This window comes from Odontesthes bonariensis, chromosome 11, assembly GCF_027942865.1.
Source record: "Odontesthes bonariensis isolate fOdoBon6 chromosome 11, fOdoBon6.hap1, whole genome shotgun sequence".
Classification (NCBI taxonomy): Eukaryota; Metazoa; Chordata; class Actinopteri; order Atheriniformes; family Atherinopsidae; genus Odontesthes; species Odontesthes bonariensis.
The window spans coordinates 14,970,373-14,991,412 of NC_134516.1; the positions used below are offsets into that span (position 1 = coordinate 14,970,373).

The 21,040-nt window shown below is 42.5% G+C and overlaps 1 protein-coding gene across 1 annotated transcript; it reads left to right on the plus strand.

The window, feature by feature from the left end:
* Window positions 1–1,474: 1,474 nt before the first annotated feature.
* timmdc1 (translocase of inner mitochondrial membrane domain containing 1) lies at window positions 1,475–12,759 on the plus strand. The gene is made up of 8 exons (XM_075477656.1): window positions 1,475–1,663; window positions 2,539–2,870; window positions 4,948–5,113; window positions 5,491–5,579; window positions 5,682–5,749; window positions 6,132–6,210; window positions 9,223–9,333; window positions 10,112–12,759. The coding sequence occupies exons 2-8, from the start codon at window positions 2,560–2,562 to the stop codon at window positions 10,260–10,262; spliced, it is 975 nt and encodes a 324-aa protein (XP_075333771.1). The 5' UTR covers window positions 1,475–1,663; window positions 2,539–2,559; the 3' UTR covers window positions 10,263–12,759.
* The last annotated feature ends 8,281 nt before the right edge of the window (window positions 12,760–21,040 follow it).

Genomic DNA, 21,040 nt, shown 5'->3' on the forward strand with positions numbered 1-21,040 from the left:
TTGAGATAACATGGAACTTTTAGAGTGGGGCTTGCAGCGCTGAATTTTGAGATTGGTCGAGCCCCATTTCCACCTTTCCGTCTCAGTCATCTCACGTTTTAACGTCCACCATAGCTTGTAAAATCTGACTGTAGAGCGAGTGAAGATCTTCCAGCCCCGGGTAAGTGACTGGAATTCTCACAGAAAGTCTGGTTATAAACTGGGCTGTGAAGTTTGAAAGATATGGAATATTACTCAGGATGAAGGGTCTACTGATTTAAAAAAAGAAAATCCCATTAGTTGCCTCATGGGAATTGTAGTCAACAGGGATTTTGGTACTTGACCTGTATTATGAGGGTATTTTAAAAGCTGCTCTTTTGAACGGGTCTCATATAAAATCCCCAACAATATATGAGCCAATTTTTTTTCTACCAACACGTATCATAGACACTTGAATGTTTGTAGTCTATCCATTGGGCTTAAGCAGTAGTCCATGGACATTAGAACTACATTGTGACATTTATTGCGTTATCTAATTTGTCATCTGTAGATATATAACAGGACTGAAAGAAAAAACTCATTGATTAAATGATAGGTGGCTAGCTGGCTTTAGTAGAAACCCACAACTTTTTAGATATTCTCATACCAACCAATCGCTAAAATCTAATGGAAATGCACTGCACCGCTGGCAGTCGATCGTCTGAAACTAATCTGAGAAACTTGAATCGAACAGGGTTGATAGACTGTGGACAGATGCTCAGCTGTAGGGTTATTAGTTAGAGATGCTACATTTGATATTGAGTACATGGGATATGTTTTGCTTTGCTGTGGGATACCTGGTGTGTATGAGCTGGTGTCACTTCATCTCGGTGGCCTCTTTTTGTTGAGCTTGAATTTTCTGATGGGTTGAAAAAGTGCAAAGCTTTTTTTTAAAAAAAAAGAAAAAAGTTTTGTTACCCTGCCGCCTACTGTTCAATTTGAGGAGGTACAGCAGATTGTTGACGACAGCCTCTTAATGCCTGCAGTAGAGGTGATGTGTGATGAAAATTCAAAGCAATGTTCAGAATAACACTTTTTTTTTTTTTTAAACTTTCAAACAACCATAACTCATCTCTAACCTATTAAAAAAACTGTCTTTTTGTTTAGGGAAAAAAGTGACATTGGTGCAGTATTATGTTGAATATGTTGTAGTATTCACTCTACTGTCAAGTTCTCGCTGATGTTTTCAGTATATTTTCTACATTGATATTTAGAATTGTGGTCTGTTGGTGTCCAAAGAAGCTGTTGTGACAACGGGTACAACGTCTGATGCCAGCTCAACAACAACAACAACAATAATAATAATTAAAAAAATAAATAAAACGTTTTCGAGCTGTCTGTATTTGTTAACACCAGCATATCGTGTGAACTGATGTGGTAGGGGGATACAGAAGCTAACTCAATGGCTGTTGGTCCTCCAGCCACAGGTGGCGCTAATTTCACTTCATTTGCGCAGCTATGCTGGCCGGGGTCAGAGGTTGGGTAGCCGCTATGCTCCGACTGATGGGACGTCGGGGACAGGAGAATGGACAGCAGAAGGACAGTTATGAAAACAAAAAAGGTGGACATATGTAAATTAACTCTACGTCTCAACTTAATAAACCTGACATTTCCTTGTTGAGGAGTTCCCCACCGAGTGCTGCCGGTAAGCTGCTTTTTTTTTTTAACTGGGACACGAAAGGCTAAATGTAAGCTAACCAACGTTCGCGTTTATCTGACTTTAGTTTTTGAACACGAAAGTCATAGAACAGGCGGAGAAAAAGCTACGGTTTTAATACTTCTTACTCCATATGTGTTGTTGTGTTTTTGTGACGTGTAATAAAGCTTTTCTCCTGCGGTTAGCTCGACCGTTAGCTAGGCTACTAGCGTCCCCTACGTTGGCTAACATCAGGGGAGATGTTTGCCATGACAGGTGTAAAACATTGAGATAATTAAGACGTACAAGGCGCCATTTCCCATTAGTTTTTACGTATTTATCAGGAATTTATTGAATATCAATAACGATACCTTATTCAAGTTGTATCACCGTAGTGTCCAAAAGCGGCTCGTTAGGCTACATATTTGAATTTCTAAGCAGCAAATGGTAGTGTTTGAACGTTTTCTTACAAAGTTTCATTATTGATAGTCGTACTGGTAAAATAAGAATTCCTAGTATGTCATCTTAAAACTGTAGAGATATCTTACAGCAGAAAATAGATATTAGTCATTTATTTAATGGTTATTTCAAAGTAATAGAGATTATATTAGAAAGATACGATCAATTTTTTTTTATTCACCTTATATCTGGATTACCCAGCTCAGAGGGTCCAGGGCTCCCACCGTATTTACCCAGAGAATCTGCCTCAAGTGTCCAGTGTGTTTTGATGAGGCCGCAGCATCAAACAGCTGTTGAGTCCTACAGCCTGAGTAACCCCGCTGGGATCCCATTTGCCTCGAGGCTATTTGTTCTGAGAGCTAAGTTGGAGATTGCAAGTGCAACATTTCCACCCACAGCCATGTGTTTCTGCCTCCTTGCCGCAGCCCAACGCCAGCTGAAGCGTGATGCATCCAGAGCAGCACAGAACAAGCTATGCCCTGCACAGACGATGGGCAGATTCAGCCCCCCAGGGTATGATGAGCACCGGCTTACTGCAGGGCCTCTTCCAGACTGCCAGGCCGCGTTTCCTCTGCTTTCTACTCCCCAGGGTCTATGCAGCTGATGTGGCTGCCGCCCAGACCCCACAGATGCTCTCCTCCTCTACCAGTCCTGCTTCTTTACCCCTGCCCCCGCCTAGCACCCTGCCAAGGAATATAGGCAAGCCAGAATTCCCAGACACGGGATGGGAGCGCATCAAGGACTTATTTGATAGAGAGTTGGTTTCTGTTTCTATTTCTTTTATCACAGTTGTCTCCTTTAAAATCTATGTTCTAAATCAATTGAAGTAAAAAAAATATATATATTTCAGCACATCCATTTTGCTGTTTATTGTTTGCCGTGTAGATGTAGACCATTACCAATCATCTTCTGCTTGCATCTTGGGAGTTGTAAGGACGGGCTGCTTATCTCTTAGCGTTGTAGCTTTGTGTTGCCACACAGTCTTTGATTGAACTCGGGACGTTCTGTCAAGTCAAATTTATTTATAAAGCACATTTAAAACAACCACAGTTGACCAAAGTGCTGAACAGAAGTAAAATCAAATAAAACAAAACAACAATAAAAAAGAATTAAAAAACCACAGGGAATAAAAACATACAACATTAAAAAAGAAAATAGAGAGTAGGGAGATAGAGAGAAGGAGAAAGAGCCAAGAATCAACTGGTAGGGAATGCCAAAGAGTACAAATGGGTTTTCAGATGTTTTTTAAAATGTTCCACCGACTGAGAAGCCCTAATGTGGGAAGGTAGGCCGTTCCACAGAGATGGAGCCACGACTGCGAAAGCTCGGTCCCCTCGAGTCGAGAGCCTAGATCTAGGTACCACCAGGAGCATCTGGTTTGCGGACTGAAGTGCCCTGGCAGGGTTGTGTAGCTGCAGAAGCTCAGATAAGTAGGGTGGTGCCAACCCATTCATACATTTAAAAACAATTAATAAAATTTCGAACTGAATCCTAAAATTAACTGGCAGCCAATGCAAAGAGGCAAGGATGGGCGTGATCTGTCGTGCTTCAGCAAACCGTAAAAAGCTGGCTCTGCTGTTTTCTGTTTCATGAACCGAAAGATGCGTTGCTTAACCATTAAAACAACTGGTAAATTTATATTCTCTTTTTTTGCACTTCAGGCCTGCAGCACATTGAAAAAAAAAAAATGGGACAAAAAAAACTTTTAACACCTTCTCACAACACTTAAGACCTTCTGGCATTGAGCATACCAAAGCAATGAAGAGTATGTGTACAGAAGTCTGAAGCTGTGCAACAGTTCAGGTCCTAGTCGCATTTTTCCTTTCAAAATCCTTCCACACATTCTCTCTCAGACCAGTACAGCACCTGTACCCTCTGCTGTAGCCGTGCCTTTGTAATGTGTGCGGACGGTAACTTTCCATGAAAACTAAACGGGACGTCCCTGGAAAGGACGTGGTCCCCGATGCCTTTGAGCCCAGAGAAGTCAACACTTACTTTCGGACGAGCTTAACGTAAGGCTTCATTTTGCGCAGTAAAGTTTGAAGTGGCATTTGTGAATGTAACTCTGCACTGTGGGGCTTGTTTCCCACAGTGATCCCCTGCCTCTGTGGTTGTTTCGGCTACCGAATTGATGAATGACAGTTCCTGATGTTTTGTCATGTGAGGGATCAGAGATCCCCGGTGTCCAGATTATGTTTGCACTCTTGTCTGAAATTTTTTCAGATTCCTTGAATTATTTATGAATATTCTGCACAAACGGGGAGATAAGCAAATCCCCTCAAATCAGTTTTTGGGGAGACTTGATTTTAGCAATCCTTCCATCTTTGTCCCTCAAATCACCCTTTCACAATCACCTCCCATCTGTATATGACTGTAGTTAATTTTATTTTATTTAAATATTTTTATATTTCATACAAATTTTTCTTTTTACTTTCATTGCACCTTAATGTACATATTTCTGTGCTTTTATTACATTTGACTTATTTCCTTTGAATTTCTGGCACACGAACCATTCCCCCCGGGGGATTCTGATCGTACCTTTTTAAGGAATGAGTTGCAGGCGTTAAAATGGATGTAGATCAACAAATTACTCTAACATCTGAAATATCTTGGCTTCATACTATGCTTTAGTTATGATTTTAACATTAAACAGCAAAATGGTTGTTTGAATATTAAACCTTTTGGTAAGAAGTTAATCTTTTCTGTATTAAATCTTTGTATATGTGGGCACTCCTCTTAAATAATTGCCCTCATGACACTTTAATTTGTGTCTTAACATGTTGAATAAATGCACTTCCTTGGTTCTCCGATGGAACTTGCTTGTCTCCCCTTAGTGAAAAACAGAAATACCCAGAGGAGCTCACCACTGTGATGAAATGCGGTTTTCTTGGCGCGCTCACGGGCTTCTTCTATGGGGGCTTGCCGGCTGCACGCTTCGCCCGACAGAGGTACATCCAAGTCAGCCAGGCAGAAGTGTACACAAGTCGCGTGGAAGCAGTGGTAAGTGAAATCTTTATTCAAGTGTGACTTTTAATGTTGTTTCACAAGACACTGCAGAGCTGTAGAGAAATTAAAGTGAATAAGAAGATGGAGTGAAAAACAATCCTGTTTTCCTGCACAAGGAATTAAATGTGATTAAAACCAGTTTCTCAATCTCAGCATTGTTGTAGAAGATTGTTGTAAGGAGCCGGTTGGCTGATGTATAGCATCTGTTTTTGTTTCATCTGATGAAATCCTTTCTGATTCCCTTTCATCTTAAATATTAAATCTCAAAGGTTTAAATCTAACCCTGCAACACAGACTAAATTTTTAATTCTTTATATTGTTCAAGTCTGACGTGACTGACTGCTCCTGGTGTGTCGTGTCTCTTCTCTCAGCGCTCGGCTCATAACGCAGCGATCCGTGGCTTTGTGCGATATGGATGGAGATGGAGCTGGAGAGTGTCTTTAATAGTCACACTGTTTAGGTAAGCAAAAAGAAAAAGTGTATCCTGTAGTTTTATTTCACATAATAAATATGTGGAAACCTTTTTGGTTCAACTGTTTGGTTGACTGCTGTCTCTCTGTAGCTCTGTCAACACGGGGCTGTCTGTGTACAGAGACAAAGATGCCCTCAGCAATTACATCGCAGCTGGAGGTGAGCAGCATGGCTTTTTTTCTTAAAGCTTTATTAGCACAGGGATAGTCGAGCATGCATGCTGTGTCACAGCAAGGCTGCTTCACATCTACAAATAAGATTGTGTCCTATTCAGTTTTAGTACAGTCCACTGTTGCCTATTCATGATCAGACCCGATTTTTTTTTTTTTAAATATCAGCTGCCCGTTTCATTTGAATTGTTAATGTTCAAAAAAGGTATGCATTTACTTTTAAACATGTAGTTCTGGCAAGCTTTTGTGATAGTAACAATACTAATTGAACTGCATACTATCCATCTAACCTGCCAACAAGTTGTTTTAACACATGCAGTGTGTATTCCAGCACATTGAGCTCTGACTGATGAAACTCTGTATGTGAGCAGCTGTCACTGTAGGCCTTTTCAGACTGAACCTGGGCCTGAGAGGCCTGGTGGCAGGGACAGTCATCGGAGCAGTCCTGGGGTAAGGTTGGCTCTTCCTTGTACATACAACCTTTGAATTATCACAATGTGATTGAACAGGGTCAGTCCCAGTAAGGGGTTTTGCATCGTCTAATACAGCTGTACCTTAATGTTTTTTAATTCATGCATATGTGCATGTCAACAATCATGGCCGTGTGCTCGGGAGCAGTGAACACTCTGGCAGCCAGCTGCGCCCCTCCCAGCTTCCCTCTGTTGCCCAGCTGCACCACTGCCCCCACCCTGCTTCTCGTTCTGTTCACAGTGCCAGAGGGACTCATGTGCACTAGAGTGGGCCATGTTTTGGATACTAGAGCCAAATGGCAGGCCGAGGCATAATTTCCTCCTCGACCTTTATAGCATCAGTGATACTTGGCCTCTCATCTTTATGCACTATGGTCTGATTTGGACTCTGTTGAACTTTCCACTATCCTCTCCTATCCTCTCACTATGAATGTGCAGAGCTAAAAGCAGAATGTATCATGGAAAATCAGTATGATGTCTTCCATGCCGTAACCTGAGTGGATGGACTGTTAGGTGATATGTTTCTGAAAACATTAGCTCTATCTTGCTTCAAGACTACTCTCTTCTCATGTTGGCATGCTTTGCATTGCTGTCACTGCTCCTCCTCCTCCTCCTCGTCTCCCACACTTTGTGCCTGAGTAGCCAGCCACCTGGAGCATTTCAGTCCAACAGCCCCAGTCCTGGCTTTGCCAGGTGCAGTCATGGCAGACAGGGGTAAGGGTGGGAGGGTGTAGTAGGTAGCTGATGGTGAAGTACATCACACTAGGGATGTTAACCGATGACCGTATGACCGATGGTTGACCGAATCAACGTTGTCCGGTTAGAATTTTTCTGCCGTCGGTTTAACAAAAAAAAAAAAAAAAACTCACTATATCTTTAGAAATGTTATGTGAGCATGAGCCATCCCACGATGGAAGAACAACCGCAGCAGAGCTCACGTAGAGCCCTCCTCAGAGGTCCTCTCTTACACCGGTTGCAACTTGTACGCCGTACATGACAGGTCCTGTCTGCGCAGTTTAAAAAAAAAATCGCCACTATTAACCTAAATAAAGCCAATGTGGCTGCGTGTGGACTACAACATAATAATAATTGTAACACTGTAATGGCAAAAGACACAAGACTAACTTAGCCTACTTGTTGTGATATATTCATCTGTACTTAAATAGCAAGACGACAGGAACTTATTGCAAAGGATTTTGTGCAGCATCTAGCTACGCCACAGAGGCTGTTGGCATTCGGTAAGTTTTTTTTTTAACGAAGTCATTGGTTGACCTACTTTCCTGTAACACCGCCAAATGAACCGTTCTCTGTTTGTGACTTTGTAACGGGGGCTTTTAACAGCCCGAGTTCGGTGCCGCGTTTGATTCGTGTTTAAAAAGTACAGTGACTGGAAGGCTGTGCGTGTCTGCGCAGGCACAGCAATTATTTTTCTACCCAAAACCCTTAATTCCTCCACAATAGGGGTGGGCGACATGGAAAAAATGTTGTATCACGATTTTTTGCATAAAATCACGATTTCGATTTTTTTATCACGATCTTCCATCCAAAAAAAAAAAAAAAGAAAGACCAATTACAGTAGAGTTAAGTCGACATGCTGAACCACAGAAGAGCTAAGGAGTAAAAGAAAGAATTTGGCAATCAACACATTGTAATTCAACTGTAAGCCAATTCAAGATGAAAAATAATGATCTAATTAATGACATCTGACACAGTGAGTGAAGCAACCGGAACTAGAAAAACGAACCACTGACGACTTGACTCCACCTGTTAGAAAGCCCATGTTGTTTGGTTATTTTCAGTTAAATACATTAATTACCTCCGCCAAGGAGGTTATGTGATCGCCCGAGTCTGTTGGTTGTCTGTCTGGATGTTCGTCTGTTCGTGCTGCAATCTTGCAACCTGCCACAAGGTGGCGCGACCTGGCGGAGGTCTGCACTCTCTGAGTGCATTTCTAGTTTATATTGTGTTTTACGGTGAGTTTTCATACGTCCAACGATCGTGAACGCACCATAGACGTTCCGATGTTCCTGAATGTACCGCACCTGTGCGTGAGACGATGTCGCTGTAAAGTTTCGTTTCTCCTCCCGATCCAGCAGTGAACAGCTTGTAATTTTCCCTTTGCTGTTTTCACCTAACATTAGCCTGTACACCCTGGGTTTATTGTGTGTAAATGCCAGAAGAACCACAGCCAAATAAATCCACCACAAACTGGACATCTGTATCCGTGTCTTTTAACGAGGACACACACCATACACCAGCATTAAAAAAACAATAAAAAATCATTGCGCTGATTGTCAAAGGCGATCTATACGGTTTCTCTAATTTGGTAGATCGCCTGCGATTCTCCACTCTTCCTCGCCAGTCACGATTTTATATCGTCAGATCGCGCACCCCTACTCCACAAGTATGCCTAGAACTAGTGGTCAATGATTGGGGAAAATGTATAATACCAAGGGCACGAACCAACATTAATTGTGTGGTGGGAGCCTAACCAGTCGGCAGAGAAAGACGCGCGACAGGACACAGATATCATAAATGGCACTTATAGAATTTTCGGTGACCGACTTTAATCGACTAATGAGGCTCAGTGGTCGGTCAAGACTTTTTTTAAATTTCGACATCCCTACATCACACTCCGGATCGTATCTCAGAATTGTCCCATCTCGGCAGGGGTTGGGAGGCTCGGCCTTGAGGAAATGTGCTCTAATCATTTATATATGTGGAACTGACACCTCGGACAGTTTGTTCAACTGAAGTAGCTGCTTCGACTAGATGTTTTTTTTTTTTTTTTTTTTTATGGGGGGGGTAAACTGCCAGTAGCAGATGGTTCTACATTGTTATCCAGGTTGTGATGCTTTAGGCTACAGTGTTCTAACAAAATACTAAGTTGTATTTTTTGTTTTTCCAAATGCAAATGTTGTCCACTGAGGAAAAAGGTTTTAAGTTATGAAAACACATATCTTTATAATTGTATAAACTCATTTCTCAACAGGATTCCTGTAGGCACTTTGATCATCGGCTTACAGTCTCTGACAGGAGAGACCTTCCGGGAGAGGAGGAGGAGAGAGCGCAGAGAGCTGTACGAGCACAAGCTTGCAGAATGGTAAGATGCAGTGTCTGTCTGTGGATAGACTGTAAAGAATCAAAAGAGGAGAAGAAACAGAAATTCTAGCGTTTAGATTAAGCTCAAATATTACAAACTAGAATTTAAACGGAATTGAAACACAAAACACACAAAAAGATGGAACTTTGGAGCATGTGCTGAGCACCCAGACCCATTTGAGTCTGATTAGGCGTATACATGCAGAGGTGGTCTGACCCCCACCTTGGGTGCAGGAATTCCTCTGGAGTCTGGGACAGAAATGACACATTACAAATATAAACTTGGCATTGACCAACATGTTTGCTTGTACTCATAAATAGTTGGAACAGCATCGGCCTCCATTAATTATATTTGCTTTGCTAATATCTGCCTTCAAAATGAAGACTGCAGGCTCGTGTCCTCTATGGTATTTTGACGTTGTGACAGTCTGTTCATGTGTAAAATATCGACTTACTCAGTTGTAGGGAAACGCAGTGGTTGCCTCTGAGACACCAAGGCCCAGAGTCTCCTTCCTGTAAAAACACACTTGTCCACGGTTGATTTGTTTCTATTGTGCCAAACCAAATACGAAACACGACAATATTCACTCATCCATTCAAGAAAACTCACTATTGATTGCTGTGATATTGCTACTGGGGATGACTTGCAATGACTTTAACAAGTAGACTTTGATTACTTAATGGCTTTACCCACATATTGATGCCTAATACATTTCAAGACCTAAAATCAACCTGTTTTTGTGCGTTTACCAATGACTTTCCTCTTTTACAATGATAAGGGCGGCCCGTCTGCAGATGACAGATGAGTTGATTGACAATCTGAATGTCAGCTCTCAGGCCGAAGAAACCCGAGAAGACATGCAGAGGATCAGGGAACTGCTCAGTTTACCAAAGAATAAGGAGGCTGACGAGGATTCGAGCAGCCGATGAGCGTGGCTGCCGTCTTCTGTTGGACATGAAGGTGGGACTTTGTGAAACTGTAAGGATAAAATTAGCCCCTCCTTGCCTGGACTCCACATCTCCACATCTTCTCTAACTGAATGGACACCTGACATCAAGATTTCAAGACTAAGAATACAAGACTGTCTGTCCTCAACTCATTGTAAAAACATGGGTCGCTTGTAATGCAAAATGTGTATCAAGAACAGAATCATTTGTAAACAGTATAAAAATAGCATTGAATGTAGGAACTAGGACATCTTCTGGGTTTTTCTTTTGAATTTCAGTAACAGACTTTGATTTTGGCTGTTTATGACACATCTTTGAGTAGGTTATATAAAGAATATGACCTGAAAGTGCAGAGACTGCTTGATTCGGAGGGTTTTAAAGGTATTCACCTCCAATACTAATGTTATGCTGATGATACCCAGCTCCATCTGTCATTCCCACCTGACGACCACACGGTCTCAGCAGGAATCTCAGACTGAATCTGACATCAAAGTGGATGAAAGCCCATCACCTCCAACTAAACCTCTCTAAAACTGAACTGCTCGTCTTCCCAGCCAAACCAACCATACACCACAGCATCTGCATCCAAACTGAATCCCTATCTCTTGCTCCATCAAAGGTGGCTAGAAACTTGGGTGTCATGGTTGATGACCAACTAACCTTTAAAGATCATGTTGCCGATCATGCCGCTTCGCATTGCTAAACATAAAGATCAGGCCATACATAACCCAATACGCCACCCAGCTCCTGGTACAGGCTATGGTCATCTCCCGCCTTGACTAATGCAACGCTCTCCCAACTGGTCTCCCAGCCTGTGCTGTGAAACCGCTGCAGATGGTCCAGAACGAGGCGGCGCGTCCGCTCTTCGATCAGCCAACAAGTAGACCCTCCAGAAAAACGCGGGCATAAATCCTTGATCTTGCGGGCTAAAATCCTGGATTTTGCGATTGAATATGCGGGGTTTTTTTTAATGATTTTATGCCGTGAAATTGCGAGAAGTTGCAGAAAACTTGCGAATTATGCAAAAAGTTGTGAATTATGCAAAAAGTTGTGAATTATGCAACGTTGCAAAATATGCTGCTACTGAATGAAAAAGAGTCATTTTAAAGACCTGCTATGATAAACAAGCATAGCCCTACTGGAACCAAGTTACTTCACAGAAGGTTTTTTTATTTTAACAACTTGAGCAGTTTCACAATCGGTCGTAAAAAAAAAAACATGGCTTAAACATTCCTGAGTCACAGAATTGTAAAAGATAAAATAAATGCTACCTCGTTTCTGGTAGCCCTCGCAAGGGTTTTGGAGGTTGATGCCTCGGTGAACGTCAGCTGTCAAGCTTTGGCTTTCCTTTCCGCAGCTGCAGAAAGCATTTTCAAATGTTTCGCGCTGGTAAAGTGGCACGTCACCAACGATTTTCTTTTGTGCTCCAACACACGGGGTGCAGAATAGTTTCCCCCCGCTTTCGTGCAAGACATCGGGGTACTGGTTTGCCCGGTCTTTGGCAGTAATGTGCGTCGGTAGGTGAGATCGATTGGCTTTTTTCATTTTGTCTCTCGTTAATTTTCTCTTCACGCTACGGTGCTGTTTTCCTTGTGTGTGTCGGGGGCAATGACGTCGCAAGCCGCGAGTAGGATATAAATTACATCACCAGTTAATTTGGTTCATTTAGACTTTTTTTTCTCTTCCCAACTTTATGCAGAAAAGTGCGGAGATTGTGAAATCAAGCGAGTCCTGCATATTTCACATATTTTGCGCGGAAAATGTGATTATTGCGGTGAATATGCAGCTTTTTTGAAAAATATTGACCCCCGCATAATCAGCGGTATTTTGCTGATTTTGCAATAAAATCAGCGATCGCAAAATCGCGTTTTTCTTGAGGGCCTAAAAAAGGGCACACGTCACCACTCGGTTCATTGAACTCCACTGGCTACCCTGTATATTTTCAAGAAACTCTTGGAAGACCCAGCTCTTCAGACAGCATCTCCTCTCCTAGCACTTACCCTGAACTTCCCTACTCCCTATACTGCAGTTTCTTTCTGTACTTCCCTCTATGCCTGCACTTTATCACTTTATCTCCCCTGTCACCTCTGGAACAGTCTGACTAGTGGTTTCCTTCTTTGTAGCTTATTGTTAGCTTTGATGTTATATCCTCATTTGTAAGTTGCTTTGGATGAAAGCATCTGCTAAATGCATAAACATAAACATCCAAGTTATAGGAATGGTTTAAGATTTCTGTTTTGTTTTTCTTTTGTGTAGAACTTTTTTCAGAGGTTCAAATTTAATTTGTTATTAATAGCTGCATTCGGACAGAGTAGTTCTAAGAACGGTCCTCCTCGAATTTTGTTCTGATAACTGTCCTTCCCCAGGGGAACTGTTTCAGTCTGCATTCGCACATGAGTCGGGACCTGATAGGGACTGATGCGCCGCAGCCGTCTGCGTCAGTGAAGTGTTACTTTAGCGCCACATTCAACAACAAAACCCGCGAAAAGTAAAGAGTGAAGAAAAAAACACCACAAAGAAGCTAAAATGGAGAGCGGGGAGGCCACCGTGTTCATGGTCTGCATGATGGTGATATTAATCATGGACGATCACACAGAGAGAGTCAGGATCGAGCGCGGGTGATCCTTCTTCGTTTCATGAAGGACGGAGAGCAGAGCGCCGCAGACAGAGGAAACAACGTGTAAGTTTAACTTATTAAACACGCGCCGGTTGTGTCCGTGTCGTATGAGGAAACATTTCAGCCGTGATAGCATGACATGGGGCGTAGCTACCAAACACCAAACACCTCCGTCAGATGTGTCCCTATAGAACCCAGAAAAGACCCGACCTCGGAGAAGGAGCTAAAATGGTTATAGGAACTGAGGGCCGTGGTCCCGAGTTCCTGTATGTGCGAATGCGGGAAAAAACGGCCCCGTTCCTGAAAAGGTTACAGGAACTGCCAAAGGTTCCTACAGTGCGAATGCAGCTACTGTGACCATTGAAATGTTGATTTTTTTTTTGAAAAAGTCTTTCATAGGCTATGACCATCATATCATATCAAGGTACTGCTTTAGTTACTTGTATGCGAAAGCAAACTGGATAAGCTTCTGTGTTGGGGAGGTTGTGTGGCGCGCTGCTGCCACCTACTGCTAATATGGCTGTTACTGCAGTCTGTGGTTCACGCTGTAAAGTCGCTTTAAAACCTATTGCTACATTGACCCTTTCGCAAAAGACGTTTCATCTCAGTGGAGCTCCCTGGGTACATGAACAATAAAAAATACTATCACTATAATTCATAGTGTCTCCTGTGTATTGTAAAATCCAAAAAACAAGCAGAGCCAATTTTCCTTGTTTTCTCCTTGAATAGTCGATTACCTTTCCTGGCTTCTTGTTCAAACTGTACTGTAGTTCTGCATTTTCTCTTCACCATGCATGTATGATGGATGGCGGTGCGCTTCGATGCAGTAGTTCAGCGCTCTCGGAGAAGAGCTGTGTTAATTTTTGTTTCTTCATGCGACAGTGATGAAGACTTTAATTCTGTTCTGCATTTCGCAATCTCCGATTCTAAAATGGCTGTTTTGCCACAAACACGTGTGTTATGTGCAGTTTGCTGTTGACTTTGCCTCTTGGGCTTCTCAGCAAGTAGGTCAAACAGCTTTGGCCCCTGGTGTAAATAAGATGGGACTTGAGAAAACAGCTGGGGCCCTGGATGCAGCCATGCCTGCTGATTTGCAGATGGACAACCAATGGAAACGAACCAATAATGCAAGGATTCCTCTGTGAGGAGGTCCTGAGGTAAACCTTGTTCTTTGACAACTAAAAACTAGTTTCTTTTGAAGTGTTTTTTTTTTTTTTCCCTCCCTCTAAAGTGTAACAGGGAAAATGTGGCATTTGGGATTTTAGGCGTTACACACAGAATCTCATGGAAAATGAAGGAAAACTTCAACTGCTTTGTGTATATTGTGGAGAACTTATGGATGATACAAAACATAGGAGTGGTGCTGGTTTATAAACAGCAATTAAAGTGGAGGTGTAGGCTAGGAATGAAGATATTTTCAAATAGGCGACGGGCAGCTCTTCCCAGCGCCAACACAGTGTGTGAAACTGCAGTGCTACGTTTAAATCTTTTTTTAATTTAGGTCCATGGGTATTTTGAATAAGAATCCCATCTTAAATCATACACGTACAGAATCATTTCAAGCCTGTCTGCTGCCGGGACGTTGACATAGAAATGGGGTTTGAGCTCCCCCTGCTGGTGGTTTTGTGTAAGTGAAACACTCAGTTAATTATTAAGCGTCTGCGTTTAATTTGTCTCCGACAGTTGTGTACGTATATTTATCTTGCCAATTTAAACACGGTGTGAACGTTTAATAAGATCTGACACGAGCAGCTGACTTCGAATCAACTCTGGGCTTTCAAACACTTTGATCGCTTTGACAGTAGGGCTCATTGCCGGTAAGGAGAGTCTCGGATGACGGCTTTTGGCTCTGGCTACAGCGACGCATTTATTTATTTAGTCCAGCAGCGCGGGAGCCACCAGAGTAGCCATATGACACACGATATGTCATTGGTGGCTGTTGGAAATGATCCTGTTGTCTCCGTACTATCTGCAAGTTTGTTTCCAGTGACCATCTCTAAATTAAGACTCCCATTAAATGGTAAATGGACTGTACTTGTATAGCGCTTTTCTAGTCTAGCTGACCACTCAAAGCGCTTCTAACTACATGCCACATTCACCCACACTCATACAGCACGTCTATGCCTATACACACACACTACGTGCTTTCTAATCATTCACACACACGTTCATACACCGATGGATTTATCGGTAGACAACGTCTTGCCCAAGGACACTTCGACATGTAGCCCGGGGAAGCCGAAGTCGAACCGACCTTCCGATTGGTGGGCGACTGCTCTTCCTCCTGAGCTACATTAGTTCGTGCTGTTCTATCTGCAGGGGGCAGAGGAACTATACCGCCGGGGTTCTTCCCAAGTTGTTAACCGATCGTAAATCTGATCCACCTCTGGCTCTCGCGGACATTTAAAGTTACAAGTGATGATCTCAGTGAATTATTATTATTATTATTTTTTAATTGGGACAAACTATAGTTCCTGCTGAGACCAACTTTCACAGCCAGTTTCTGAGATGGGGCGTAGAGAGCCTGTTGTGCAGCTTGTGTGTTTACCGTGCGCGTCGGTTCTCCCGTCGGTATTTCACAACTAACCGACAAAAAAGTTAACTAAGGTGAATTAACCAGCTCTAACCACGCTGCTACACAACCTGACATCCAAATAAAAGCTTTTATAAATAAATAAATGTAGAAAAAAGTCACTTTGTTGAGTCGGTAATGTGGTTGAAATGTAGGCAGCTTACATTTATTTATTTATAAAAGCTTTTATTTGGATGTCAGGTTGTGTAGCAGCGTGGTTAGAGCTGGTTAATTCACCTTAGTTAACTTTTTTGCAGACACGCAACTCCACAGCTGAGGGAAGCTGACACCCACCCACGTGAAAAATTCAAGGAAACAGATTGATCGGTTAGTGCTCCGTTTGTGCCGTTAAAATGTTCGTTTGTGCTGCTTTGGTTTCTAAAATATTAAAAATGATTTTTTAGGTCATCCAAAGGTCATCATCCCCCCCATCTTGTTCCAAAACAAACCAGAGGTCTACTTTTTTAGTGCTCCGTTTGTGCCGTTAAAACTGGCGTTTGTGCTGCTTCGTCTCTGAGATATTTTTGGGAAGTTGTCGGATATGTTGCTAACGCAGGGGAGAACAGAATGAACACATATAACCCTTGAGTGACATTCGGTGACGGTAATGCACCAATTTCCTTGCCAACCATCAATAAACTAAATAAAAAAAATACTGACTCCGTAAAATAGTCTACATATATGCCTAACTTTATCATCAGGCTAATGTCACTGTTATTTGCAGAAACAGATTTTAAAAAACAAACTTACCTTCTGTTCGCTCCTGCCTTAGCAACATATCCAACTTCCCCCACACACTAAATTGGCGAAAAGAACTTACTGGAACAAAACAGAATGACTACAACCTGCAGCAGATGAAATTCACTGCTCCCTGATCAATATAATGAAATCATGTGATCAACTGAAAGCAAAAACGTAACTCGGAGACGAAAGCAGCACAAACGGAGTAAAAAAGTAGACCACTGTGGTTTGTTTTGGAGCAAGATGGGGGGATGGTGACCTTTAGATGACCTAAAAAATAATCTTTAATATCAGAAACCAAAGCAGCACAAACGAAAATCTTAACGGCACAAACCGATAAATCTGTATCCTTGAATTTTTCACGTGGGTGGGGTGTCAGCTTCAGCTCAATTCTACACCAAATTAGCCAGTGAGGTGTTATTGGTTGACAAGAGCCCACTACACACGTAGTGAGCATGTGTCCACTGACAGTTTGGGCTGGAAGCAGAGCGCAAGAGCCATGGAGATTACAAAGATGGCAGGAAGACGGAACCCCCTGACGACTGCTGGACCTTTTTCAAGGGTCTTTTTATGGTAAGCGCACACCGTTGCAACAATGCGTTACGTAGCATGGGCGAAGTGATTTTCGCACTCGTGAAAAAAGTTCTCATCAGTTAACTGCCTGAGAAATCTGAGAAAATAAGGGACTACATTGACTGAATCTTGTGCACACATTACGTTTTTATCTATGTTCAAAGGGCAGATTAAGGTAGATTGGATCTTTGGTAAACCCAGTGTTTAAATTGTCTTTTGTAAAGTGGGGGAGCCCTTCACTCGCAGTGGTCAATGTCGCGAAACATTTCTACTATGTGAATGCACTGCTACTAACACACCGTTAATTCACATTATGTGTTCTTTATTAGTTATTGATCTCATATGCACATATCACAACAATAACATAACTTTAAAGGTGCACCGTGTAATATTTTTAGCAGTTTCTTTCCAGAATTCATGCTGCCCTTTCACAATTTTTACCTTTTTCACAAATACTTACCACCACCACCACCATCAGATTCTAAGTATTTATTATGACTGGGAAAATTGCACTTTTCATACATGAAAAAAATTGATCTTCTCCATGTCTACCATTTTGAATTTCTAGAAATAGACATTTTTAGCAGCTGGGCCTGCACTTAGGCCTACTCCTTTGCTGCTCCTAACAGTTGTACTGTTAAATGCATACAATATGATGGTTACCAATTCTAAACACAGATTTTAGGAATTTATAATCCAATGTATTAAATAAGGCTGGGTTTTTTTTTTTTTTTTGCCAAAATGACCTCAACATACCTACTGAAAAAGTCCCTCAGTGTCCGCTTCATTGTTAAAATAGTTCATGCTCGAACTATTTTCTTAGCGGTTTGCGGAGTAATATCAACGAACATCCAGTACAAAATGTCAAATAAAACACGACAGAAGCAACTTTTCGGTTATGTGTGGAAGGTTTTTTTTTCGAAAACGAGGTAATGTGGATACAAATTATCTTATATTCGGTTTTAGGTGTCATGAGAAAAGCCCTCGATATCTCTTCATCATGACACCTGTCAGCATGTGAACATTCCTCAAAGTTGATGAGTTAGAAGAAGGAAAACGGGCGAGCTTAAGGCAGGGACGTTGCTATACAGCTGTACAGGGGCACAGGCCCCCAGCCAGAACACCACCACCAACACTGCCTTACTGTATACAGAAAACGAGCCTGTACTGGATGTATAAGAACGGTTATTCAAATTTGCATGAACCTCAACAGGTTTAACAGAGCTATAGGCTATCTAAGCAAATAAAAACACTTTTTGAGCCATTTAGCTTTTCAATTCTTCCTTCTATAGCACATCAAACATAATCAAGTAAGCCTTTTACAAGAGGCAATATTACTAAAAACACACTATGCACAGTATTACAATTTTGAAAAGATATAGAATAATAAACAATATTTCAGTCCAGGAACTGAACATTTTTTAATCTTACAGTCAATAAATACTTTAACAAGAGGGAATATTGCAAAATAAAAAGTCAAAATCTGATATGGGTACCTGATATGGTCTGTTATTCCCTGATCGAGTAGCCTTTTAAACTAGCCTACCCACATTTTATAGTTTATAGTGTTTCATTTTAATTATTTTACTATTTATTTTTTTCCTTTTCTCTACCTATTGCTGCTGCTGCAACATCAAAATTTCCCCACTGTGGGATGAATAAAGGTATTCGTATTTACCCATTTATCTGGCTCCAACTTATATCAGTTTACTTTTGAAGCATCGAACTCTACGGCCTGCTCTTCATCTCGGAAAAACGGTCAATGACTTTACTGTGACTGACTTTACAAAGCTGATCCCTTTCAACAGCCAAGATGGAGGCCGTCTCGTCCTCCTCTTCCAGTTTTGAGGCAAATTTCTTTGAGGTGGATCGTCCCGATCCGGTGCTGTGTGCCGTCATCTACCGGCCCCCCAAATACAATAAGGACTTTTTAAATGACTTCTCTTGTCTGCTGGCTGAAATTATGCCCAAGTATGACTGTGTTCTCCTTGTGGGGGATTTTAACATCCACGTGTGTTGTCCTGACAAGCCGTTGGTGAAGGAGTTTTTAAGCCTCATTGTCACAACCCCCGTGTGCTATTTAAAACAGTTGAATCTGTTCTTAACCCCCTCCAGCCTGGGTGCACAGAGGTATCCCCCGAAATGTGCAATAGCTTCCTGCACTTTTTCATGGAAAAGGTTACTACTGCGAGGGCTCTCATCTCCACTCCTGCATCTGACCCCTCTGACCCTGCTCCTTGCTCGGCTGTGTTTGACTTTGTTTGAGCCTATGTCTCTGAAGGCCTTGGAGGATGTGGTTGGCCAGATTAAGCCATCAGGTTCTCCCTGTGACACTGTCCCGCCTCACTTTTTTAAAGAGGTCTTCCCTAGTATCGGGCAGTCGGTTCTGGACATTATTAACAGCAGTCTGTCTTCTGGTGTGGTCCCCCAAAGTTTTAAACATGCTGTGGTGCAACCCCTGCTTAAGAAACCCAGCCTTGATCCTGGTGTGCTTGACAATTTTAGACCCATCTCCAAGCTTCCTTTTTATTTAAAAAATTTTGGAAAAAGTTGTTTATACTCAACTAAAATCATTCCTGGATGAGCATGATGTCCAGGAGGTCTTCCAGTCTGGCTTTAAAACACTGCATAGCACAGAGTCAGCTTTATTAAGAGTTTTTAATGACATCCTCCTGGCAAATGACTCTGGAGACTATGTGACTCTTATCCTCCTGGACTTAACTGCGGCCTTCGATACGGTGGACCACAACATTTTGGTGCTTCGGTTGCAGCACCTAGTGGTCATCTCTGGTATCGCCCTGGACTGGTTCAAGTCCTGTCTGGCAGACAGAACCGTGTGTGAGCCTTGGTGCTTCTGAGTCCCGCTCTGCTCTGCTGTCATATGGGGTTCCGCAGGGTTCAATTTTAGGGACCCTGCTTTTTTCCCTGTACTTGCTGCCCCTGGGTTCCATCCTGAGGAAGCATGGTATCTCTTTCTATTTTTATGCTGATGACAGCCAAATCTATGTGCCCCTAAGGAAGAAGGATGCTTTTTCTATCAAACCACTTCTGTTATGTCTTGAAGACATTAAAGCCTGGATGTCCTTAAACTTTTTAAATTTTAACAAGAAGAAGACAGAAGTGATGGTGTTTGGTCCCAGTAGCTCCTGTGAATCCCCTCCTGTTGACTTGGGCCCCTTGGTGCAATACAGGAAGCCAACAGTCACAAACTTGGGTTTTAAGATGGACAGTGATTTTAAATTTGTGCAGTAGTGAAGTCCAGCTTTTTTTTATCTTAGGCAGCTGGCAAAGATGAAGCCCTTCCTCGCACGCATGCACTTTGAAACAGTAATCCACGCCTTCATCACATCTCGGCTGGATTACTGCAATGCACTTTATCTTGGAGTCAGCCAGTCCTCCCTCGCACGTCTCCAGTTAGTCCAAAACGCTGCCGCTCGCCTCCTAACTGGAACACGTAAGAGGGAGCACATCACTCCCATTTTAGCCTCCCTCCACTGGCTACCTGTGCATTTTAGAATCCATTTTAAGATTCTTTTATTTGTTTTTAAATCTTTAAATGGACTCGCCCCACCTTACCTCTCTAAGCTGCTCCATCCGTATGCTCCTGCCCGGTACCTCAGGTCAGCTGATCAGCTGCTCCTGGAGGTACCGAGGGCCAAACGGAAGCTCAGAGGAGACAGAGTCTTTTCCGCTGCCAGTCCGAAGCTGTGGAACGACCTCCCGTTCCACATCAGACAAGCCCCTTCACTGCCCATTTTTAAAACCCGTCTTAAAGGGATATGCCACCCCCAGGCCAAATTAAGTGTATCCCCGCAAACCCGAGACATAAATAAGTGTGTGGGAGCGTTTTCCTGGCGACCCAGGCATTGTCCGAATCTCACAGCACTGACCACTGCTTGGTTGCGCGTAATACATACATGCTAGCGTCGCCAGCGTCACCAATCGAAATATTTCGCCCAACGTGAATTAATTTACTTGATTTACCTTCTAATTACTGTGTGAGTGGTGTACTTTCACATCGAGTGCAAATGACTGTGTAAATCAACACGGAAGGTTTGGTTTGCTCATGTCGGTTTGGGAACTAGTTTCCGGTGCGGAAAACACAGCTGAAGCACACTCCCCGCTACGTCTTTGGGAATCCCCACCCCCGACTTCTTCAAACAAACCAGCGTGAAGCAGCCAGGGGGTGGGGATTCCCAAAGACGTAATATAAGCAAAAAACAGCCCCCCCAAAGCCCCCCTAGGAATAAACAGGGG

Bases quoted from the DNA above. Each gene is read 5' to 3' on its own strand.
- timmdc1 (XM_075477656.1), top strand. From the start codon at position 2,560: ATGCATCCAGAGCAGCACAGAACAAGCTATGCCCTGCACAGACGATGG. The intron at 2,871-4,947 runs GTTGGTTTCTGT...GTCTCCCCTTAG, and splicing joins AAGGACTTATTTGATAGAGA to TGAAAAACAGAAATACCCAG. The intron at 5,750-6,131 runs GTGAGCAGCATG...GTATGTGAGCAG, and splicing joins CAATTACATCGCAGCTGGAG to CTGTCACTGTAGGCCTTTTC.